This window comes from Scomber scombrus, chromosome 1 (assembly GCF_963691925.1).
Source record: "Scomber scombrus chromosome 1, fScoSco1.1, whole genome shotgun sequence".
Lineage (NCBI taxonomy): Eukaryota > Metazoa > Chordata > Actinopteri > Scombriformes > Scombridae > Scomber > Scomber scombrus.
The window spans coordinates 9,048,244-9,073,019 of NC_084970.1; the positions used below are offsets into that span (position 1 = coordinate 9,048,244).

Sequence of the window (24,776 nt, forward strand, 5' to 3'; positions counted from 1 at the left end):
TGCTGCTAAATGGCAGGTTGCAGAGATGTGTGTCTTCGACTAGGTCTCTACTTTAATATGAAAGCTATTCATCTTGGTGTTAGCTGTTTTTGTTTCAAAGAGTCAGCCAGAAGAAGCTTAAAGTTACAAATTACTGAATGACATTAAGATTTTATAGGCAAAATCTGGCATTTGTTTCATGCTTTGTTAAACATGATTGATGTCTTTTTAGACCCATTTCCAGGACCATGTGTGGTTTCTAAAGAGTAAAGGTTACTAATGATTTAGGTTTCCATTAGTATTGTCAAGAAGCTGCAGCCTTTCATCCTGAAGTGTAATTTGATCTAACTCCATATGGACAGTCCTGGACAGTAAGTCACTGTACACTACTGTATGTTCACTGTCCTTAGGTGAGGAATATAATCTTGAATATACTTGTTGGTCACTTGGCTATCACTCTGCTTGGTAAAAAAGACGAGTTATACAATGAATATACAATATTACCCATTTTTCTGGGTATAGTTGCAATTGGTACTTTCAGTAATGGGCAAATGTGTTGTTAAGGGTTGACATAGTTTGTGACAGTCGTAATTTACATTTTTTTTATCATATTTTTTTATTTCTAATTATTTCTTCTTTTTTCTTCATAGAATCCATAACATATGCTGCCTTGGAGGCCTGTCCAAACTGAATATCCTGGATTTGCATGACAATCAGGTACCGCTTCTCTCTAATAATCCATCTCTCACTATCCTCCCACTTGCAGCGTCTAAATGTTTAGTTGTGTTAATTTGGCCGCCCAAACTGAAACCAAACGAAGATCATGATTCAGCTGTAGTTCAGCAGCAGGAGTGACTTCTACCTCCTCCACACTGTTGATAACTAGTGGTTTTCTCTGTGAGATGCTGCACTCTAAAAGCTTGAGTCAAACAGACATGACAGCAGGAGGCCAGGCATGAGCATTCATGTACTCATGCTCATTCTATCTTAATTCACTGGCCTAAAAATGGATGCCTACTCAAAGCACTCATTGTGGCCAAATTATACTGTTGTTACTGTCTAATATCCTCGTTAATGCTGTTGCTTGACTGTCCTAAACAGTGTCAGGAACAAACAGGTAATATTAAGAAATTAACCCAGAATCCTGATGGATGTTATGATCCTGATTTTTCTTTCCTCAGTTTGTAGTGACCTTACTTCAGAGTTTGTTTTAGTTCCCACCACCGTTAGAGAACAAAGGACTGAAAATCATCAAAACCCACAAGCTCTTGTCTAGGGTCCACTCCCACATCCATCTCCTCAGTGACCCTAGCATAATTTGTTCAGCAGACACAACAGTGTCTATGTTTTCAGCTTTGGGAAAGGGTTTGTGCTGTAGCAGATAAATGCAGTTCTTCGATTAATTTAAGTCTAAATCTATTATTGGGGACTGTTTAGTCAGCCTCCACAACAGTGCTTGGCTGAGAAATTCAATGATGTAAGATGAGGATTTTCACAGATCCTAGAAACAGAAGATAAAATAGAACAGCTTCCTTTGGTCAAATTAGTGTTTTGCCAGCATGCCGCCCACACCGCTCCTCGGAGAGCTACTCTAGAGCCCTGGAAGGACTCCCTCCCTCTCTGATGTTGGCTGCTCTTTACATGAGCTGGAGTCCAAATTACTATTCAATTACAGCTACAGTGTTATGTCATTTTTTCTGATAGAGGTTGCTTTGTTGTACAAACTACTATCCATTTGTTGTGTTTTCTTACCAGGTCTCTCAATGTACTCTAATTCTAAACAATTCTAATAATGTGACAAAGAAATGAATTCATTTAAAAAAAAAAGAAAAAAAGAAAATGTTGTACTATCCTTGTTGGTAAAAAGTACATTTCATTTTGCGGTAGCTGTTTGTTGGCAGGCAGCTATTGGAGAGCAGATGATAAATCTATTATTCCTACCGGGACAGATTCTTTTTCAATCACTGACCTTAAAACCTTCTGTTTTGTGAGCTTAAATGACTGTTAACCTTTCTTCAACGTTTTCCAAACTCACCAGAGACCTGACCACCCAGATGTAATGTAAATTGCTTCCCAATGATAAAATAAGATGACAAAGTTAATGAATGAAGCAAGCGATTTAATGGGAATTAATTAACCATGAAACTATACAGCCATGGTTATTTTACTCTGGCAAGTTGTTGTTTACTCACCACTAATCACAGAACAGCAGATGCTTGTCCTTTTTCTTTTTTGTATGTGCATGCTTTAACCACGATCAGTAAATCACTGTCATCATTTCTTTTTTACTGCCCCTTCACTCCCAACCTATCTTTTTACCCATTTGTTTCTGTAGCAGGATGTTGTTTCATTTCCAGATAGCTGGAACTATTCAAAAGGAGATATTCTCATTGGGAGTGTAACATCCAACCCACACTCGGTCTCAGTGACAAAGTGTGTAAAAAATGTCTAAAATGTGACCTGACACTGTTGAATAAGCGGTTAGTTAGTCAGGCGAGGATGCTTTCCACTTGGGCAGTCTGACTTGACCATTTACAGGAGACGGTGGAGAATGCCTTACAGGGTCTATAAAATAAAGGAAAAGTATCACCCAGTTAGAGAAGTTGGTGAAGTTCACATCCATGGTGGAAATCGTACCCCGTCTATAATTGGAGATGATGTTTTTAATCAAATTTGACTGAATCTGTCATACATGGTAAGCGGGGTTAGGGTTAAGCTGGGACGGAGGACTCCCCACAAGGATGCTCTAGGCTTCACTGTCATTAATGCCACTGCTAACGCAAGGTTATATGTGCTTGTGTCCTCTTCTTTGACAATGCAGGCCATTGTATGAATTATTAAAATATGATTACTGTATTGTTTACAGGGAACATACCAAGAGCTGATGTTATTATCTCCTCATCTTGGCATGTCCCTCTTAACAATGTCCTACTTATCACATATCTCAAGTGTTAAAATGAAATATTATTAATGTAGCATAGTAAAACCACCATACCATGTTCTGGGTGCTTGACCTGCATCAACAGAAAACACCTCATTTATGGTGTGTAACACAAGATCCCAAATGTTACATACAAATTAAGTCATCCATGGTGTAGAGATACTGTGTCTTTGTGTTGACAGGTGTCTGATATAGAGACGCCTCTCTTGCTTAGGTCACAGATTCCCAAGTCTGGGCCTGGGATAATGTTAACCTAGTGAGGAAATAGTATTTCATATTTGGGCAATGGATGTTTTTTTTTTTCTTTTGTTTTTTCAAACCTTTTTCCATCCACATTACATTCATTCACTTCATTTTGTATACTTGAACCTTCCTCTCACAAACCTGCACCTATAACCTTTGAGCTACCATTGTCAGTGTGAAAATGTGTTATGATTATCTGTTGACTGAGGGTATTCACTCCATTGGTGAGACCACAACACATTTATTGTGAAGGCTTTTGAATGCAGCACGATGACCTCACTCTCTCATATCCATCAACAGACGTGTTTCGAGCGGACCTGATGAACTGTGTTTATTGTCATTTTCTTTTTACTTTGCTGCCACCTCTCCACCCACACACTGTCAGTACACTTGGACAGTGACCTCAGACACTTCTTTAGTTAAAGCTGGCATCTGTAATGTAAAGTCTTTTCTTTTTAGGGAGACCACTAAGCCTGCTTATTTTCTATAGATAATGGAAATGTACCTGAACGTGTAGTTCAATGTGGCTTACATTTTAACTCAACATTTGAATGGTTAGTGCTGCACAGTGTAGACTTAAAATGTACTTTTTTCCATATCTACCTCTTACGCCTGCTTTATTTCCAATTGACCTATTTGTGCATTTCATGGGTATTGTATTTGATGAAATCCTTGAACCCCTGATGCCCTATTAACTTTTTATTCACATGTACAGTGTGTACTAAAGGGGGAAACACATCATTCTCCTGATGTATTTAAAGTGTCACTTTGACATGGGCCCCTAAATACTCTTTCACAGAAAGAAGGGTAAGATTTCACCATTGACTGACCCTCAACTACTTGTTTGACATCATGATATCAGAGGTCAAAAAGGAGTTGCAGCTTCATGTGGCCGACTGCATATTGTCATTCAAGATGCTCACAAGTGATACAGATTGTTGCTGTGAAATAGTACACTCTGGGGTACATGAGATTAATGGAAATGCCATTTTTCAGTTTTAGAGTCTATTAACAAAATGTGTAGCGTCAGGCATTGCAAAGAAATTTGAACCCACTGCTTTTTTTGCTTACTTGCACCCCCAAAAAAATAGCTGTGTGCAGGGTAAGGAATTCTGAGTAGGTGAAGCATTGATGATTTTAAAATACAGGGTTGAATGGCAGAATGGGCATTGAATGCCTCTCCTTCCTCTGTATTTTCTCCATATGCAGAATAGGATTATCTAGACTGCTGTTTTACATAATTCATCTTTGTCCTACTGTGCTTTCATCCAGATCTGCAGAATAGAAAACGTGTCACATCTGAGCGAGCTGCGGGTGTTGAACCTGGCAGGAAACAGGATCTCAAGAGTGGAAAACCTACAGGACCTGGACTGTTTAAATGAGCTCAACCTACGACACAATTGCATCTCTATTGTGGTAAGGGGCCCCTTTTCAATTAGCGACGACTTAAACATTGTATTCACTGCATGCTTCAGTCACCTAAAGAAAAAGGCACTAACTGTTCACATTGAACAATATCTCTTTGTCAACCTAGGCTTAAGTTTCTGAAGCCTTTTCAGTTTGTGCACAATTAGCGCTCCCCTGTTTTCATCAGTTTGAATGTGCAAGTGGGAGTAAGAAATACTGTTAAAATATGCTAGAAGATTTTTTTATACTTGAAAAGTGATTGAAATAATAGTGGCAGGATGTAATAATTTTAGTTTATGCGGCTGCCGTTGCATTGTGCCCCTAGTGTACGCACTCCATGGTCTAACAGATTGAGGCATCTGTGCTGTGTTTCATCTGTAGACATTTTACTGCATCATGCAGATGTATCTCCTCAGGCTTGTAATTATCAAAACCTCCAAACATAGTGTAAACACTGAGCTGCCTTGTGGTTTGTAAGAGTTGAGAACGGAGTTCAGCTCAGGTGTTTAATGTCACCTGCACTGCTCAAGTTACAGCTGCCAATGATAATATGCAGTATGAATATTTTTCTGCATACTGATGAACACACGCACACACATTGATAACTATTCCTCACTTGAAGCTAGTACCATGCTTTATCTTTCATCATCATATGATCCCTTTGAATCAGTTTCCTCTGTTATGAAACCACATGTAGCAATTTTTACTGTCATAAAATAACAAACAGAAATTACATCAATAGAATCTTTGTTAGAAAGTCTGTGGTGAAATATATCTTGTTGGCGTTACCTAGGGAGACGTAGCTCATTACCCACAACCTCCCACCGTCTTTCTGGCTCAGTGAAAGAGAAACTGGATATTCTAAACACGGAAATTCACTCCCCTTGGTTTCTATAGTTTTAATCTGATAAACAGAACAGTGCATGCCAAAACAGGCCCCTTCATTTGTATGCAAATCCCCTAAGCCCTTTCCTGCTTTTTTGGGTAGAAAATACGAACGGAATCCAACATTGTGTTGTATGAAACCCCTTCCCATCACTCACTCCGTTCTCTGGCTGCAAGCTCTGATCAAGAACCACTTCCAGTGCTAATTATCAGATGAGATTTTTTATTTGATACACAGGAGAGGAAATATGTGTCCTCTCAGCAGATTCTCCAGTCTCTGTCATTAGCAGTGTTTGCTGCCAAGTGGTTATAACAGGCACAAAGTAAATAACCATCTTCCAGGTGTCCAAGTCTCCCTTTGATTCAAGGCAGATGAAAAGTGGAATTCTGGACCAGAAAAAATAGGCTGTGAGTGAATTTAAAAGTAAGTTTAAAACCTGTGTATGTGTTATTTTCAGTAATCCACATCCACAATTCACAGTTGTAATCATACATCTCTCACATCCATTACATTTTCACAAAAAATACAGTTTTGTCACTCTCTAATGTTGACAACCCAACGGTGATTCATCCTAAAGTGACTTCTGAAAACCTTTGCAGTTTACACTTACTCCCAGGTTGGTCTTTCCTTTGGAGAAATCCTGTGGCAGTCTGTAAGTGATGCATTTTACATTTTTGGCAGCAGCAACAGTGGTTTGTTTGGAAGAGATGAGCAAGGATAAAACAGACAAAGCAAAAAGGCATCACCCAGAGGCAGGCTGGCTTTATGGATTAGCAAGAATTTTTCCAATGGATTTGTCTTCATGTGAGGCCTGTAATGAGTCAAGCCTCACTACAGTTGAAAATTTAAAAAAAAATACAATGCTGTTTGGTAGCTCTGCTGTAGATTAATCAGCTTTGTAGTATGTGTATGTGTGTGATAGGGTCTTAAATTTCACCTGAATCCATAATATCTCTATGTACTAACATTACGTAGGTCTGTTCTATCTTTTCTATATTTGAAATTTGAGACTCAGTGGATCTAATAAATATCCACAATGTGAGGTTTATGTCCAGAAAGCAGAGAAACTTTGTCATTTGATAAAACTATACAAACTATTCATTGACAAGTGATTTATATGAAGTGCAGTGAAAACACAACACAGCAATGACCACTTAACACCAGATTTTATTCTCAAGCTAGATGTGTGCCAAGCTCACATCTCCATGTCCATGCTATTGAAAGAACAGCCACAAAATCCAACAGTTTAAACTCTCTGAAAACTCAGCATCCACATGTACCTGTGTTTTGATCGAGCAGCTGTCAAGCTCTTTTGTGGCGTGTGTTGGTGCATGCAACAGAAACAGTGGTGATGAGAGGTAATTCTGTGTTTGTTGAGAAATGCCTCCGCCAGAGCTCAGAGTGTGAAAAATGAAGACACGCAAGCTGTCAGGGAGGGGAGGGTGGATCCAGGATAAAGAGGTGAAGGGAGGGGCGAGGCACGGGCACCAACAGACACAAATAAATACACCTCCAGAAGCATACAGGCAGACAACCTCACATCAGATCCTGTCAGCCTATTGGCTCTGATCAATTTTTTTTGTTTTTTTCTTTTGAAAAAGAGACCACATTGGTGGGCAGTTGTTATGCAGCACATCAGCTCAGTGATGACATCATTCTGTCTGAGACAGGGCTATATTTAGCTTCAGACAGCGTGCAGTGGCTGCTGCTTCACCATCATCCATGCAGGGACTGGCAGAGACAGAGGCTCTGGTAGTGTGGTGGATGATCAGTATTAGCTAGCACTGGATAGCATGACTTGCAGTTTTGATCATAAAACGAAACAGAACAAAATAACAATAACATAACATAACTATTTATTCAATATATCAATATGTTGCCATCATAAGAATTGTAATGTGCTTCTCCAGACATCAGAAATTACTTCTAAAGTCATTTTGTTTTCCTCTAAGGAGCAAAAAGACTCCAAAATCATAACAGCAGATCCCTGATATGTTATTGGCAAATCAAGTGCTCATGGCAAACATATTGACATACAGTTGTATATTACGTTCAGCAGACACAGAAAAACATTAGCACCACATTTTATTTGTGTTTCAAGCCATTTCAAAAATATTCCATTTACTTGACATTAATCTCAGGTTCGATTGATCTCCACGACTCCTGAGAAAAATGTTATTCCTCTTCCACTTTGTATTACCACCACTTTGTGCTGCATAGGTAGTTAGTGTCAAAAATATAGCTTAATGGCATTAAATAGATGGAAAATAGCCAATTATTTTATTGACACACATTAGCATATTGCAAAGTATCCCTGTCAGATTTATTAGTTACTCCATGAGAGTAGTACTCAGCGTTTTTTTCTTGTCCGATACTGCAGAGAACTGAGAAGCAGTGGATTAAATGTACTGAAAACACCTTTCATCAAAACTAATCTCTTAAACAGTGTAGGAGAAAGATAGAGAAAGAAATGCTTAGTAGGATATCAACTGTGTCTTTCTTACTTAAATTACTTTCTTACTAAATTCTGCTAATTTGCCTGGCTACCTGTCTACTGACTCACTTTGAAGATGCTCATTTTACTAATGACTGAGCTGCACCACTAAAAAGTTAACCTACATTTTTTTGTGTGTGACTTCTTTATTCTATATGCTTACAAAAAAATATCAGAGGGGCAAAAGTTGCTCAAAACATTATACACCACAAAAAAGTTTGCATAAATCTCATTCAGTGTTGCGTGTGATGCCAGAGATGTGCCTGGACTGTCTCATAAAATAAACAACTAATCAAGGAAACTCATAACAACATTACCCTGATGAATCATTCCTAGTCAGCGGCAGCCCAGATCCAGTAAATAGATAGTCTTTAAATAGCAGGGGAAACCGGTTGAGAGCAAAGCTCTCATTTCCATTGATGCCCTGCAAATACACAACCAAAATAACCATATAACAAAAAGTGTAAAATCAACAATCCTATACAAAACATAAACACAACAAAAGACAAATGACTTACAAAATAAAAAAACACTAAGAAATGGACAGTAAAATGAGTACATTACACAAATCAGTCAAAAACAAGAGCATTCATTATATAAAACATAATTCAACAGAATCTTAAAATGTTCTAGGGATAAAAGAAAATGTATTTAAGGGAGTCATGAAATGTATTCCACCTATGAGGAACATAGTAAGTGAATGCAGTTTTTCCCAGTTCTGTGTTCATATATGGGGTATCCAGGGTATTGCATTCTTGTGAATGTGGCATTCCTTAAGTTTAAAAAGTGATGATAATTAAAAAGGTAGCTTAATTAGCATTGCTTTAGGAGAACTTATATACAGCATCAAAAGGTTTGAGGGTATTGGCAAAGGTATGCATGTACATTACAACTATATTAGTCAAGCACTGATAAAAATGTCTTTACAATTTGCAGTCTAATGCTTAAAGAGAGGCACCACTTATTTCTAGAAAAGAAATCCAATTTAAATCCTCAGCATGAGTTTTTAAAAGATTATTTTTCATCTAACCAGATACCCAGGTACTTATAATACTATTTTATACTAAGACTATTTTAAGATGAGCCCCAGACATTGTACTTATAGTCAAATATAAAAGGGGTTTTCATTTGGGATCTGGTGAAGAGGATGTCATTATTCTTATCTGGATGTGACAGTGTTTATATGAAACAGCCCCCAATACACTCAGACATGGAGCTGAGTGGCTCGCTGGTTGCTTGTTTATTCAAAATGTACTAAACGTTCTGTGTGTCCAAATAACTTCACACTTGACACTGCACTTCATTAGATCCTCAGCAGTACACCCGTCAAGTGTGAAGTCAAGTCAGAGCCCAGAAGCCCCACCCTGCTCTGATGTGATGGTCTTCATATTAAACAGCCCCCACTGCACTCAGAGCTGAGCGGCTTGCTGTTTGTTTATTTATTCAAAGCTTATTAATATTAAACATGTCGCATGTCCCAATTGCACCAAAATAGCGTCTGTCTCCACAGTAAATCACCTGTTGAGTGTTGGATGGTTGTTTATTTATGCTTTAGGATGTAACTGCCATGAAACTATCAGAATATATATAAATATATAATATGTTATATTTCTGTCATTCACAGGCTTTCTCTCTCTCAGAGAAAGCTTTCCAGTGCTGTCTTTCTGTTGCTTGCTTGTGCACTCAGTTCGCTTGCCCTCTCTCTATATATTTTTCTCTTTTCTTTTTAAAAATTAGTTGGGAAATGGGAAACCCATAACAAAGTTATCGAACAAAGAGAGATGTCATCTGCTGGTCTCTCTCATGGCAGTACACGCAGTCAAAGAGTCCAGAAGCAAAGCTCTGCTCCTGCAGACACACAAGCAGATATTCCTTCATTTAGTAGATAGATGAATAGAGTTGTCAATAATTAATGATCCTAGGTCATAATGTGAACAGAATAGGACCTAGTATTGAGCCCTGTGGCTCCCCTTTTCTAATTTCAAGGAAACCAGATTAAGAAGAATATGATCCACTAGGTAAAATGGAGAAATCAATGGACAAGGCAATATAACACCTTTTTAATCCATCAGATTGTATCATTTACCATCTTGCAGGTTGCTGTCAAAGTGCTCTGTCCAGCTCTGAAACCAGACTGATGGGGGTTTAAGACTTAGATTCAAAATATGTGTTAAGGGATAAGCTTTTATAGGTGCAGCCGGTAGTAAGAATCTTGTTTTCAAGAGGGCTATTCCAGTAGCCCTTTTTTGGGTCAATTGAGCCCAGGGTATCAAAAACCTCTTCAACAAAAGAATTGTCCCAGGGAAAATCTTTCCCCAAAGGGGCTATTATTATTACAATTGTGCCCATCTTCAACTGAGGTAAGTGTAGATAGATGTTGATTTTCAAACAGAAATAAAATGACTATTAAAATGATCACAGATTTGCTCTTTCTCTGAGACAAAGACATTATCTAGAGAAAGATGTTTGGATAGGGAGTAAGCATGACCATTATTTAGTGACTTAATTGTTTTCCAAAGTTTGGCTGGATTTCCATTATAATCGGACAGGGTATCAATAAAATATCATGACTTATCACTTCTAACTGCCCTGAAACGTTTGCTACTCATCTGCTTAAAGATCCACCAATCCATAGAGGACTTTGAGATTTGTAATTTGCCCATGCTGTATCCCTTTACCGTAACACCTCTGAGATTTCAGGTGTTAGCCAAGGATTTGATTTATTTTTACTCTGTAATTCTTAAAGGGAGCATGCTTATTTGCAAAGGAGTTAAAAACATCTGTGAAATGGCTTAGGGCATATTCTGAATCAGGAATAATGCGTAACCTTTTCATATCACTGAGAAATAAATCACAAATAAAAGGCCTCTCAGCAAAAGCAAAAGTATCTCTTTACAATAATATGTGATGAAATCTTTTTTGTATGGAATCTCTAATGCAGAAAATTGGACAATAATCACTTACATTTAATGCAAACACACCATTGGCTGTGAATTTTCCGGGTTTGTTTGTTCAGATTATATCTATCAGGGTTAACTTTTCTGGATTTCTGGTGTCTGGCCGAGTAGTTAAAGAGATTAGCTGACACTGAGCACAACACATAGACAGCAAAATAGTTTCTCAGAAAAATAACAACCATCTCCCCCCTTTATGGTTCAGTCCACCCTATATATATTCTAACAATCAAGTGCAACAATCATTCTTAATTTTGTCAGAATTAAAATATCTGGGTTGATTTATTGGCCCCAGATTCTAATGGAGTCTAGTTATGGTACCAAGCTTCTCACATTCATGTGTAATAATTCAAGACTTCTGGAGTGTAGGAAGTCCAGGTGAGTACCAACCAAAACTTGATTGATTTTGGTTGGTAACGCATTGCTCCTGACGTCACATTCTTTACTGTAGTCATCACTTTGGGTACTGGAAAGGATGAAACAAGGCTTATTGTGTACTATATTTATATGATTGTGGGGATTTTCTAACAGATGAGCCTGTGCTGCAGTAGTGTACTGTTCTCTGCAGACATGCTAGCGTAGCCTTCAGTCTAGGCTAAAATACCATTTGAATGGAGACTGGCAACAGTGCTGGAGGAGGCTGTGAGGCAGTGGCTGCAATATGGGCGGACGCTGACGCAGCTCATTCATACTGCTGCTGGGAGTGTCCTCTCTGCTTTGCTTGCAGCATGTGCAACACCGGCCATCCGCACGCATACACACATACACACGAACAGACGTTGACACTATTCGTCTCCTCCACGCGTTGCCATCTGATTAGCGGAAGCTGTTGTGGTTGTGACATTGCCTACATCCCTGTTTGTCCTCTCCAGCTTGCCAACCGGCCAGCTGCTGCTCTTCTCTCCACCCCCTCACTACATTCTGCATTGATTTTGATGATGAATACACAACCCCCCCCCCCCAATCCCAGTCAGTTTCTATTGAATTTATTCCAGCCATTGTTCTAGCGTGATGATGAGGCACAGTAGCTTGCTGCTTGATGTGTGTGTGCATTAGCCTGGATGTATATGTGTACCAGTGAGCAATCTGAGCTAGCCTCCTGCAGCAGGGGATCTCTGCATTAGCGCAGCACACACTCCTCTCTCCCACCCCTCCCCCATTCCTCCTCATGCTCTCTCTCTCAATCTCTCTCTCTCTCCTGCCCCTCCTCTCCATGTGCAGTCAAGGCAGCGTGCTGTATGTGTGTGTGTGCATGCGCAGGATGGATGGGGATGCTGTGTGCTGGAGCTGAGAGCTGCAAGGTGACTGAGGGAATGGAGAGGCATAAAGAGCTCTGACGATAGTGACGATGCAGTGCCCTCTTCCCGAGCACCTTCTCTTCTTCACATCCCTCTATCTCTCTCTCTTTCCTCTCCCTCTTTCTCTTTCTCCTTCTAGACTGAGGTGGAACGCCTGCCCTGCTTGCAGCGCCTCTTTCTCAGCTGCAACAACATCACCAGGTAAGAGCTCAAACCGCTTAACTCCCTCCTCCCCGCAGGGCAGGGACAGAGATAGTGGCTGGACAGTGCCACGTCCCCTCCCTTGGCTCTTGGCAGGGCCTGGCCAACAAGCCGCAGGCAGAGCACACACATCATGCACATCCACACAAACACACACTGTAGCCTGCACTTTCTGTAACCTAGAAAATAACCTGGATGTGTTCTTTACAGTTAGTAATTAGAATACTTTTACCTAAAAAAATGGGTGTGCCAATTATCTAAAGTTATTCAGACAACAGAGAAGCAGGGTGAGAGCTGGTAGCTCCCTTCCATGGGAAATTAATGACAGATTTGCAGGTTGAGTGAATTCACGAGCATTATTGTAAGGGTGTGTAAAATGAGCGAGGGTTGTGTTTCGTTGCTTAGTACGAATGTCAACCTACTTTACACACTGTTTCCATTATCTGTGTTTTTTTTGTTTTTTTTTGTATTTCTTTTTTGCTTCTCACTTTCTGAGCCAAGCACTTAATCAAGTTGTCAAGTATTTAATCAAGAGTTAACTTGTTAAAGCAGCATAGCCTTCTTTCTTTGCCTGGAGGAGGGGCCTGCATGTGGGATACAGGGTGGGACAGTTTTCATTAGCCTCCTTGACGGTACTGTAGTCACCTTGTGCTGTGATAAATCAGACCTGACGTTTCAAGACAATCCCCCTGTTCAAATGTCTGTATGATTCAGTACCTGACACACTTATCACAGAAAGAGTCATGACAGAGAAATGGGCAAATAATATGTTTGCATTCTTAAAACCACTCTAAACCACTCCTTTGAATGTATGCTCATAATGGCAGTGTGAAACCTGGTGTGTGTACCTTTTTGTAGCCGTACAATGCTGATAGGAGAACAGCTGTGGTCTGTTGCTAGGTAGAGGGACAGAACACACTCATCCACTTGAGGCAGCCAGTTTGTCCAGTAGAGGATATGACAGCAAAAATGATTTCCGTTTTATATTTTAGATTATTTTTCTGCCTGAAATACATTCAGGCAGCAGGAAGGAGGCAGAACAAATAATGAGAAATCAGTAAAGAAATGGTGTAGGGATTTAAGTTGGAAGCTCCACAGTCCACATTCTGCACATAGCACACATATTTTTGATATTCACCTCCTATTGGACCTTTATTGGCTTCCAGGAACCTTGTATATAGACTTTTCACCACTACCCAACAGGACACTAGTCACTGTAATTATGAATGCAATAAATATGCAAAATGTATAACATGCAGTCAAAGCACCATAGGATCTTTCATGTAGTCTCTCATAATCACTGTGAAAAACACCCTCTCCATTATTACTATAATACATTTGTCTCTATTATAAGTTATTATATGGAATGACAGAATGTACTAGACATATATGGGAATTAATAACATATATAAATGGCCCAGGTTACTGGTTCCTGCATGTATTAGACTGATAATAGTCTCAGATTGCCAGACCTACAGCAGACAACATTCCAGTACAGAAAGGTCCAGTACAGAAGAGTGAGTCATTCTGAGATAAGAGAGAGAAGTAAATACTCTCCCTTGTATCCATTTTTAAAATTGGTGATGAGTTGTATGAGTTGAGGATGTGACTCGTGTAATGTTGCATTGCCTTTGTTAGACTTCCAATCTAATTAGCCTTTCTTGTGTGGCGTCTCTCAATTAGCTCTGCAATGCTAATGTTTGTTCCCGAATGGGTATATTTACATTAATAGTTGATCTGAGGTTATTATCTGACCCTGTTTTACAGCCAAAGTAACAGTGCACTGTGGTAGGTTCCCAAATAGTTCCAGGCAAATGACTCATCCACATTATTATCTCAAATTAGCAATGATAGAATCTCAACTACCTTATAGAGCATGACTGTGCTTTTTCATGTCTCCTTTTGCCACAGGGTGATTTCAAGAGTGTAGCAGATTTCTCAGTTTTCATTGCCCCGAGGAATGTCACACTGCCAGTGTGCCTGCTAAATTGTCATGTTTTTTGTGTCTTGTTTTAGCTTGGATCCATTCTGTCAACCTGTAATTATGTGTGTGTTGCTTTAACTCTTGATCTCATTCAAAGTGTTCTTTCTTTGTGTCTAGTTTTAATCAGCTAGCCTGCCTTGGAGAGTCGTGCTCCCTTTCTGAGCTCACCCTGGATGGGAATCCTGTAGCCCTGGAGACATGGTACAAGCAGGCCGTCCTGCGCTGTGTGCTTCATCTGAGACAGCTGGACATGAAGCGCATCACAGTAAGGCTGAACTCTTTAACTGTGTCTGTGTGTGTTTACAAGAGGAAAACTGGCCACTGGCTAAATTCTGCTAATTATAGCCATATTTTCAGAATTTAGTTATCTTCCTTTCGGATATTTTTCTATGCAGGAAATCACTCGTGGACACATTTAATCCCTTACAATCCTTGTCTGCACTGCACTTTGTATTTACAAAAGCCTGTGTTACCATGGCAAACCTTGATCAGTTATTCACGCTCAGCAAATGACCCAAAAGTTTGTTACTGTCCTAAAATACAGTATATTGGTACTGTACATGTTGATTCATGAGAGTGACTCTGTGTTATCATTAATGCACACTTTATTTTGATTTCAAAACAAACCTTAGATGAGCCTATATACATAGACAGTGTTGCATTCACCTACCAGTGGAGCATCTCCAAGCTCTTGTACCTCTCAGTGATTCAATAGCCATTAGTCTCTGTTGCTGGAACCAGTATTGGCAGCATTCATCATGTTCATGGTCGTGTATTGGAAGCAAAAACGTAAGGGATTATAATATATGTATAGTTAATCTAACAAAACAATGATTATTCTCAAATGTAAACATGAGACCATTGTATTTATACAGTTTGCCAGAGAGGTGCTACAGTGAAATGTCAGCATGCTTTTAGAGGCTTTCAAGCGAGGAGCACCCAGGTCTGAGCTTGTACTTTAAAGGTATCTTTAAGTACCACACACCTTGCCCTCAGAACATACTGCTCATATACTGGGAAAAAAAGCCTTGTAACTCCAATTCCAACTATTTTCATGTATTTACTTGAATGTTAAGGCACATATGCAGTAGTCTTTAACAGGTTTTCCCAGTTTCATGACCTCATGACCCATTAAACCCCTCTAACAAACTCCTGTCTTGTAGCTGTCAATCTGACAACAGCGCTTTTTATAAAATTTCCTGAAAGTTTACTTTTTGGAAATGCAAAGTTCTGATTTGACAACGAAGTTTCCATCTTATCAAACTGTGTTATACTAATATTGCTGTGGGGGAAATTCCTAGTAGTCACTGAAGTGAGATTTTTCCCCTCTAACTTGCTCCGTGCTGTCACTAGAGGTGAGATCAGATTATCTGAGATAAAATCTCTGACTGCTGAAGATTGTCCATTATTTATGAATGAAGTGAGAGTCAACACTGCAAATGAGGAGTTATAGTATGACTGTTCTGCTTTGAGGTAAATAAATAAATGCTGCTTCTCTGTCTCCTGTGGGGATATTTGTGCCAGAACTGTTTAGATTATTTAAAAAGCTAAGTGAAAAATGTTAAAACAACCCATATACTGGAGATAATAATAGTTAGTTTATAATCTCTATGTTTTATTAGCATAGCATATTAAAAAAATATAGCAAACAGCTTTTTTTTATTGAAGAAGACTGTCATGTTTTTAGAAATGTGTTACTGATACAATACATACAGTATCTTAATTGCTCCTTACTAGCTGACATCAGTCCTTGATTGTATTGTAGTGAGGTTTGTATTTTTCCTCTATTGACCGACAGCTGAATATCCCCCAGCTCTCAGCTGGCACACTCAGATTGTGCTGGCAGCATTGCATTCTGGGAGTTTTGGCTGTCCCCAACAGCTGGGCTCAGTTGATCCGAGTATGAAAATCAGACAGATAATCCTGTGATGCAGCCGGCTGGTGTGAGAATCTCCCCCAGCCTCAACACTGGTCCAGTTCTGATGTACAGAACGGTCTCACTGACGACGTCTTTTGTGGTTCCCTGCTCTCTTGAATAATTCAGAACTCATGAATGGAGCGCCACTCTGATTGCCCTAGCTATCTTTTTCAGGACGAGGATCGGCGCATGGCTGGTGTGCAAGCTCGAAAAGAGGAGGAGAAGAAGAGGGAGAGTCACAAGCAGACCATTCATAAGGTACCACTCTGATCTGATTTACTTTTGTTGTCTTCGTCTGCCTGGATTTAGACTTTAAATATGCAGCTAACAAACAATGACGGCCTATATAGCAGACAGTAGATGAACAAGTGTCCTCTGAAGCCACTGGTGTTCTTTTTCATAAATTGGTTGTTGTATAATCATTATTCTTGGTAGGAAGATAATTAAGTTTAAGTTGTAAAGATTTAATGTTGGATTGGACGTTTGAAAACTTCACAGTGTAGCATTGTAAAATCTTCACATATTAATGATGAAACTAACCTCTGTGACATATGATTTATATACTTACTTTATCTTTTGCACAGCTTACTCATTAAAACATGTTATTAGAAAGAACTTCTTATTTTTCTTCTGACTGATTGTTGTGACTGTTGGGATGTTGGCTGATTTTTCAGCTTTCTACCTGTGTCAACATCAGTGCTGCGCAACACAAGTGCCTTTTGGAAACATTTTTAATGTATCAGTGAGGGATACACTACCCTCAGCAGCTCTATATCTGTAAATTATATTTTATTTCTTTAAATGGTGTAAGATGTTCTCTCCCACACAAGCAATTCATCTGTTTTGCAGTAAATGTGTTTGTGTGGATGTGCTCCTGCGGTCTCTGCGCTGCAGTGGTGTCTTTTGCTGAGAGATTTGTCTCTGTGCAGAACTCATTCTCTCTCAGTAACCCAACTCCTGCTAATCGCTGGTGTTGAGAAAATGTTATATTGAATGCCTCAGCCAAGGGTTCACAAGGGCGTAGGATTCACCATGAATCGATAATGACTCACTCCTGCATTGAGGAGTGGCACATTCCATAACCAAGCATATTGAAACTACAACTTGACAAGTGAAAGACAGCAGAACTCTGCTCCCTTGAAGGAGTTTGAGTGTCACGTGTACTGCTGTAAGAGCCCAGATTTAAATCTGAGGTACCAGATGTAAATATATTGGGCCTACAAATTCATATGCAATTTCAGATCTAGCTTAAGTCAGCTGGGGCATCTGGTACTAATGCCAGTAAGTAGTTTTCATATACTATTCAACATAAAATCGCAGCAAGGCAGGAGGTATCAGTTTGCCTCTGATTAGGTTAAGATAGACAGAAAGGTCCCATTAGCTTATATGCCCCCTGCGTTTTGCTCAGGAGAATTGTCACTTGAAACCTTCTCTGTCCTCTGTGTGTGTGTGTGTGTGTGTGTGTGTGTGTGTGTGTGTGTGTGTGTGTGTGTGTGTGTGTGTGTGTGTGTGTGTGTGTGTGTGTGTGTGTGTGTGTGTGTGTGTGTGTGTGTGTGTGTGTGTGTGTGTGTGTGTGTGTGTGTGTGTGTGTGTGTGTGTGTCTTGCGATCATCAAGGAGAAACGGCGTCTGGCAATCCGTAATGCAGCACAGCAGTGGGAGGGCGTCAGGGCCTGCCTGGGACTGCCACCAACAAATGGAGCTAAAGACAATGTTAGTCCAGATAACAGCCCTGCCCACACCCCTGCCCAGACCAACGGCCTTGTACAGGAGCCTTCTCCAGATGAGCCTAGGTACACACCACATCAGCCGATGGTTAAGTCACAATTTTAGTAAATATGTCACCAACTGGTATGTTACCTGCCTTATTTGGGATGTTCCTGTGGGTCTACATCTGCTGTACACATTGAATGAATACAGTAAATCAATAGGTCTCACTTGGTCTGATGTAGCTCAGATGCGAATCTGAAAACATGAGGGATTACTGTATTTTAAACTGGATTCAGATTACAGGGGATTTGATTTGGTATGCTCCTGACTCTGTTGAAGAAGAGTAAATAAAATTGTAACCCTTCAGAGCTGTTGACAGATTAATTTGAGGCACCCTGATAATTCCAAATTTACGAAAATATTGACAATTATTTCAGGGCTTTGCAAATGAATGCACAGTAGCCAATGAAATACAAGGCTATAAAGTCAAGGGATATAACGTTTAGATTGACAACCATGACGAGTCAGATGAGATGGAGAGAAGGAAATATGTCTTTCAATGTACACACCAAACGCTTTATTGGGAACACCTGTGCAATCTAATGAAATCCAATACAACAGCTCCGCCATATATTCCTCTTTTACGAAGCTTCTACATGTTCACATTTTTGTTGACATTGTCAGAAAGGTGATAATTCTACTTTATGTTTATTAGTGAGGTCATTGTCGGTTGTGGTGGTGTACGGCAGTGCATTATATTGAAAAGTGTTTGCCCACCACATTAACATACAGTAACAGTCAAATGTTTGGACACACCTTTCCATTCACTTGAAAGAGAACGTGTGTTCAGACTTTTGACTGGTACTGTACATGAGGAAGAACCATCCCCTGACAATTTTAACAAAAAATATATATATAGAAAATATATAAACTTTGTAAAAGTAGAATTTGTGCCTGAGCTGTTGTATTGGATTACATTGGATAGCAAAGGAGTACTGTTTCTGATAAAGTGCTTGGTGAATGTATACCATAATTGTACGCATAAAAGGAAGATCTGGTGGAAAATCCATACCAACTAATGGAGAGAGAGCTATTTTGTGTTTGTGAGAGAGAGACAGTGAAGTGGGAGTGAGAGATAGAGAAGCATATAAGGGTGACATGAGTGTGTACTTTTCTCGTAAGATAATCTTTATGTTTTTAGTGTCTGATGATGGAGTTATTTCTAATCCTTGAGTAGGAGTATGTTTGTATTTAGAAAGCATTCAGGCGCCAGCTTTGAAGGGTTGTTTGGTCATAATCTGAGAGAGTTTTGAAGTGCTCTGTTGTTTTATGTTTTTTATCAGACGGGTAAGCCCAGGTTCTGGACCAGAACGACCATCAGTGGGAACAGAGAACAGACTCCGCACCAACAGCCGTCCAAACAGCCCACGAGATCCCAAGTAAGACCAGCATACACCATCAACTTGATGAATTTGTAACATTGTCTATATAGAACTTATAGTAACTTTATGAGACACATGCGATTGCTTTGCTGATGATGATTTAGAGACTGAGCTGAGCCATCTCCACTTCATTATTTAATCATAATTTTGCTCCTTTAAATGTTGCATGAAGTAACATTGAAAAAGCAACCCACTAAAATTCTTATAGTTTGAAGTTCAACAAGTTATTGATGATGTTCATTATGTTTAAAAATCAACTTCTTTCATTGACAAACGAGGCATGCAAACTGGCCCTCTATCATTCTGACACCTTTCCCAAGAAAAAATTAGTTTCAGTTGAACCTTGATTCAAGACTGAGCACAAAATAGACTCTTTCATCTTCCCAAGTCATCCATATCTGTCTGTTAGATCAGAGGTTAGCAGCTTCTCACTGCATCAGATAGGAATCTGAAAGGTCTTTCACACATGTCTGACACTGCTGTCGCACAGGCCTGCTGCTGAATTTTCCAGTGTCATTTTTTGAGGTTTGTGGTCATCAGTCTCTAACTATTTATCATACATTGCACTCACAGTTTCACCCCCACCTGCTCGAAAAGAACATTCATCCAGGCTGTCAGTTGGCTACCTGACCTATTTGTCGTTTAAGCTGCACTACCCTATTTCTTTATTTATTGGTTGGCAGAGTGGCCTAGATTGAACACGCGAGATCACGACGACACGTGAGATCATCGAGGTTACAGATTTGATCCCTGCAGCAACTAGTGCATCAACCCAATCTTAAAATATCCTTGAACAAGAGAGTGACCCCCTTACTTACTCTAGGGGCGTGAGTCTTGACTTCTCCTGAGCTCTCTGCTAAATCAGTATGTCTAAGATGTCTTGAAGACACAACTTTCTTCTTCCACTGTTTATGATATGACATTGGAAGTGCTCTAAATCAGCAGTCTGTGCAGAGTCTAATGTGACTCTGATATATTCTCCTAGACAGCATGTGAAGCAGGTCTGGATGAGTTATGAGGAGGTGTGCAAGATGAAAGCGCGGGGAGGCTATGTCAAGGACTATTATTACATGTTTCAAAGACGGCCTTTCCTTCCTGCATCAGGATATGAAAATGGCCCCGAAGCGCAATCCTTCAATGGCTATGGCTTTCCTTTACAGGGTCTATTATAACTTCAGCTATGTGGCTTAACAGGTAATGCTGATGAACAGGACTCACGCGATTCAATCTCCAAGACTCTTAAAATGTGTTCAGATAAAAGGCTAGGCACATTTTAACTTCATGTTTACTTACCCCAAATAGCTCAAATACATTACTGTTCATTAGCTGTAAACTACCTAGCAACGGACATGTCTGTGGGTGTGTGCCCATGTATTTGTGTTAAGTTCAGCCTCTGACTGAACTCAGAGCACACCAGGAACACCAAGAACCGGTTCTTTCTGTTTTTTCCCCACCAGTCTCTCCTTTTTCCTCTCTTTTCTCTATATATTCATTTGTAAATTGATAAAACCCAGTGATACCCATGTATCACTTGATGTTTCACTCAAAAACATTTTCAGATTGTGCAGACAGCACCAGTAACTTGAAAGTTAGAGAAGCAAGGTTTGTGATTAAAAGGTCAAAGGGTAAAATACTCAAAAATACCTTGGAATATGCAAGTGGGAAAATTAAAGCTGTTTTTGAGCAGAACTTTAAAGTCTTCAGTTGCTCCAGCTGAACTGGCACAACCTAGGTATGTGCGTGAGTGTGTCTGTCTGTCACCTTCCCTTCATCTATACTATATATTCTTTTAGAGTGTATCGTTCATCAGTGTGTGGGTTTATAGAAGGCTTATAATTCCTACACAGTGTAGCCCAGATAACCTCACATAGGTGCTGAAGTGCTACATGCTGAAGAAAATTACACCATCCTCCCCCATGGTGAGCGTAAGGGGGCGGATGATGGATGAACTTGTCTCTCTTTTTTGAGGCCTGGGAATCAACACTCTTGCCTCACTATTGCTTGGCATCACACATCAGGTCCTTGGGGTGTGAATTCCCAGGAAATACTGACAGCAGGTGGAGGTTTCTTCTTTTTCACCCTGAAGAAACAGTGTATGGTTTGTTATAGGTCATCCATAATCCTGTTACTGCAGAATCTCAACAGATTCTTGGTTTCCCAGCCAGGTCACAGGCTAAACCTGGCCGGTCCATACATCTGGATCTGATGTATGGGAGCCAGGGAAGCAGGGTAACATCTGTATGTGTGTATGTGTGTGTGTGTGTTTTCTCCCAGAACACAAACTGGGGACTGCCCTCCACATCTGTAACAATAATCCTGTTGTTGTTGTTCAATCAGAGAAGACGGAAGAGTAAAACACGACTGCAGTTGATTAAGTTTATGGTTGTCAGAACAATGTGATTATTCTCAAGTTCAGAAAAATCTGGAAATGGAGAAAAAGTTGTTGTGAGGCTACATTATACAACACAAGGTTAGACTTTTAAATAAGGTTTGTAGGAAGGTTTAACAAAGCATGAAATTAAGGAATTGTGTAAAGATGGAAAGCTTGTCAAATTCTGATATAACCTTTCCAATTGCATGTGACACACAGTAATAACTTTAATTTAAAATGTCTAAATACAGAAATGTTGTTTCTATAATTCTTTTATGAACATAGTTGGTATTCTTAAAATTCCACCTTTAAAAACTTCCAGTATTTAAACACTTTGCAAGAGAAATAGTAATACTTAAATTACAAAAAAAAAGAAAATCAATCATAACAGTTAAACTAAATCTTTTGTTATAGACAAGACCGCAAGGATTTAAAAACAGTTAAAGCCCAAATACACTGCCTCAGAATAACTATATGAAATGAAGGATAAGGAAAAGGATGAATCTGCACCAATCCGTGTATTAATTGAATCAGTTAATTTCCAAAAAAGCTTGGAAGTTCACCAGTCTCTCTGAAATGTGGCCATTTGAATTCATGTTCCTCACTATTTCACAGTCCTTGTCAGAGCAGGATAAACCTTGGCTAACTTTTCTTACATCAAGACTTTAAAACCTTCACAGTTGATGTATAATAAAAGTGAATGAGATGTGCACAATGACACTTTCTGGTTTTCTGTTAATCAGCATTCATTTCTAGAGTGGTAGATGCGGTATATTGGCTGGCCGTATATTAAGTAAAACGCGTGATGTCATTTCTGGTCGGCATTGGCAGCTAAAGTTTAGTGACAAATTAGAATGAGTGTGAAGTGAATGTTGACAGCAGATCCAGTTTGATATTATCCATATGCTATAGTTTGTGTCTGTGCCACAGTATGACTTTGATGCAGGCCCAAGTTTAAAAATTTAAGATTTTTCTGACCTCATTTCTCCAGAGAGATGGGAGTTGGGGAGCATGGTAGTGGAAGAGTTATTACTCAGAAATCCTATAGTGGAGTTGGTCACTATATGGCCAGATGGAAAGACATTTGTACTATTCATACATTCATTTAATAAAAAGTTGTGCTGAGATCCTGAACAGGTGGTTTGTCAGGCACATAAATCAGCTACATCCATAAGGGAGATAGAGAAGTTTAACAGGCCTCTCGAACGAAAAACGAAATTCTAAAACCATCATACATCACAAACCATCACTAGAATCGCGCAGCACAACAATCACACACAACACACTGCAAGACTCAGCACCCAATAAGACCAACATCTGTAACACAGAACCATTTGTTTTCACTTTGTAACAGAGAGAAATGATGAAACACTGTTTTGTAATGACAGCTCAGATAATAATGTTTCATATTTGACACTACCACACAGTGCTTAGGCAATTGGAGACATGTGCATGCTACCAGCCATGTCTCTGTGGGGATTAAGTTGTTGAAAGATGATGGATGTCCTTTTTATAACTCCTGTAGGATTAAGTCAGATAGCCTTAATCAAATTAAGTTCTGAGACTAATAGGCCAGAGCAGGATCTATGTAATTGTGATATATTCTTTAGTGTATCTTCTCTGCCTTTTTCACCTCTTGTCTCAGCGTTGAGTTCATGTTTGGAAAAGATTTAGGGCCACCTGGCAGCCTTTCAGCTGTGATTATGGGAGAACAATATATGACACAGTGCAGAGTGTGTTGATGGCACACTTCCAGGCTCACAGAGGTTACTCTTGTTCTTTATGTGACTTATCTACGTGTTTCGCTCCATCTCTTGAACCACTCTCCAGCTCCTCCTGATTTGCTGCCTTTGGCAATCTTAAATCTTGGAGGCGTGGCATGTACTGATGATTAAACTGCCTTTCAGTGTCTGGCGCCTCCCGTCTATTGCTGGCCAAGTCCCATGTTTGTGTCCTTCTGTGTGATGGCTACAGGTTTTGATATTTTCATATCACACCTGCTGTCAGTCAACGTGGTTTCCAATTGAATATATGCCTTATTTTCTGGCATGGTACACTTATAAATTGATATTATAGTCACACCTGCTTGAGGCTTTCTATGATTTCAGGGGATTTTTTTAGTTGCAGTTTGGTGACTGGTCACTGGGAATTATTGGCAGCAGAGTTTCCACTTCTCTTAATATATTCATGGGATCCCATCTACTCTCTACCATGGCCATCCGAATGGCTGTCATACTCAGTGCATAATGGATTATCCTCTGCAACATGTAAGAGTAATATGTCTGGATACAAATGCGATCATTGAGTGGGACATTCCCTGCCACTCACTGGTCTGTTGGAAGAGGCTCAGACTGTATTAAATGATTTATCTGGGTATCAGGCTTACTGGCAAATATAATTTGTGCGTTTTTCTGTCAGGTTGTAGCTTTCTCAGAGCTTATTTAAAAGTAACTGAACTAATTAAAACTGAACTACGAGGCAGACTACTGCCTCAAAGCAAAAATGAACTCTGTGCATGTGTTTCTGTGTGTGTGTATACACACTGTATACATGCAGCGTTAATAGACTCACACAGGCAGACCACACAGACACAAAAAGTTTCCCAAAGGCCTCACAGTCATAGTCTGACCTGCTCCTGTGCGTTGCTATGTCCTGAGGCATCATTCACCTGTCTTTTACAAAGGAAAGAATCAGTGAAAGTAACTTGAGGCCAAAGTATCACCCACTGAGAACCTGATGTCAACATCATGTCACATTCCTCCTCCAGCAGCTTAAATATTACAGAAGTGAAGGATGTGGGCTCCCTGGTACTGGTTAGCAATTATACATATTGGCCATGCTTACAGCTATCACTTGAATCCAGAGTACTTGACTCTCTCTTCTCATACTGAATCACACTGGGAAAGGATTTGTGAAAGAAACAACTATGTGTCTATCTATAGGACAACT

The 24,776-nt window shown here is 39.7% G+C and overlaps 1 protein-coding gene across 1 annotated transcript in view; it reads left to right on the forward strand.

Annotated features, from left to right (window-relative positions):
• Nucleotides 1-24,776, forward strand: part of LOC133979542 (leucine-rich repeat-containing protein 49) — a 33,284-nt gene that overhangs the window by 2,722 nt on the left and 5,786 nt on the right. The window contains exons 6-12 of the mRNA XM_062418082.1: nt 630-696; nt 4,436-4,579; nt 12,342-12,403; nt 14,505-14,652; nt 16,480-16,563; nt 17,922-18,097; nt 19,358-19,453. Of these exons, the coding sequence (XP_062274066.1) occupies nt 630-696; nt 4,436-4,579; nt 12,342-12,403; nt 14,505-14,652; nt 16,480-16,563; nt 17,922-18,097; nt 19,358-19,453 (777 nt within the window). The remainder of the gene's footprint in view (nt 1-629; nt 697-4,435; nt 4,580-12,341; nt 12,404-14,504; nt 14,653-16,479; nt 16,564-17,921; nt 18,098-19,357; nt 19,454-24,776) is intronic.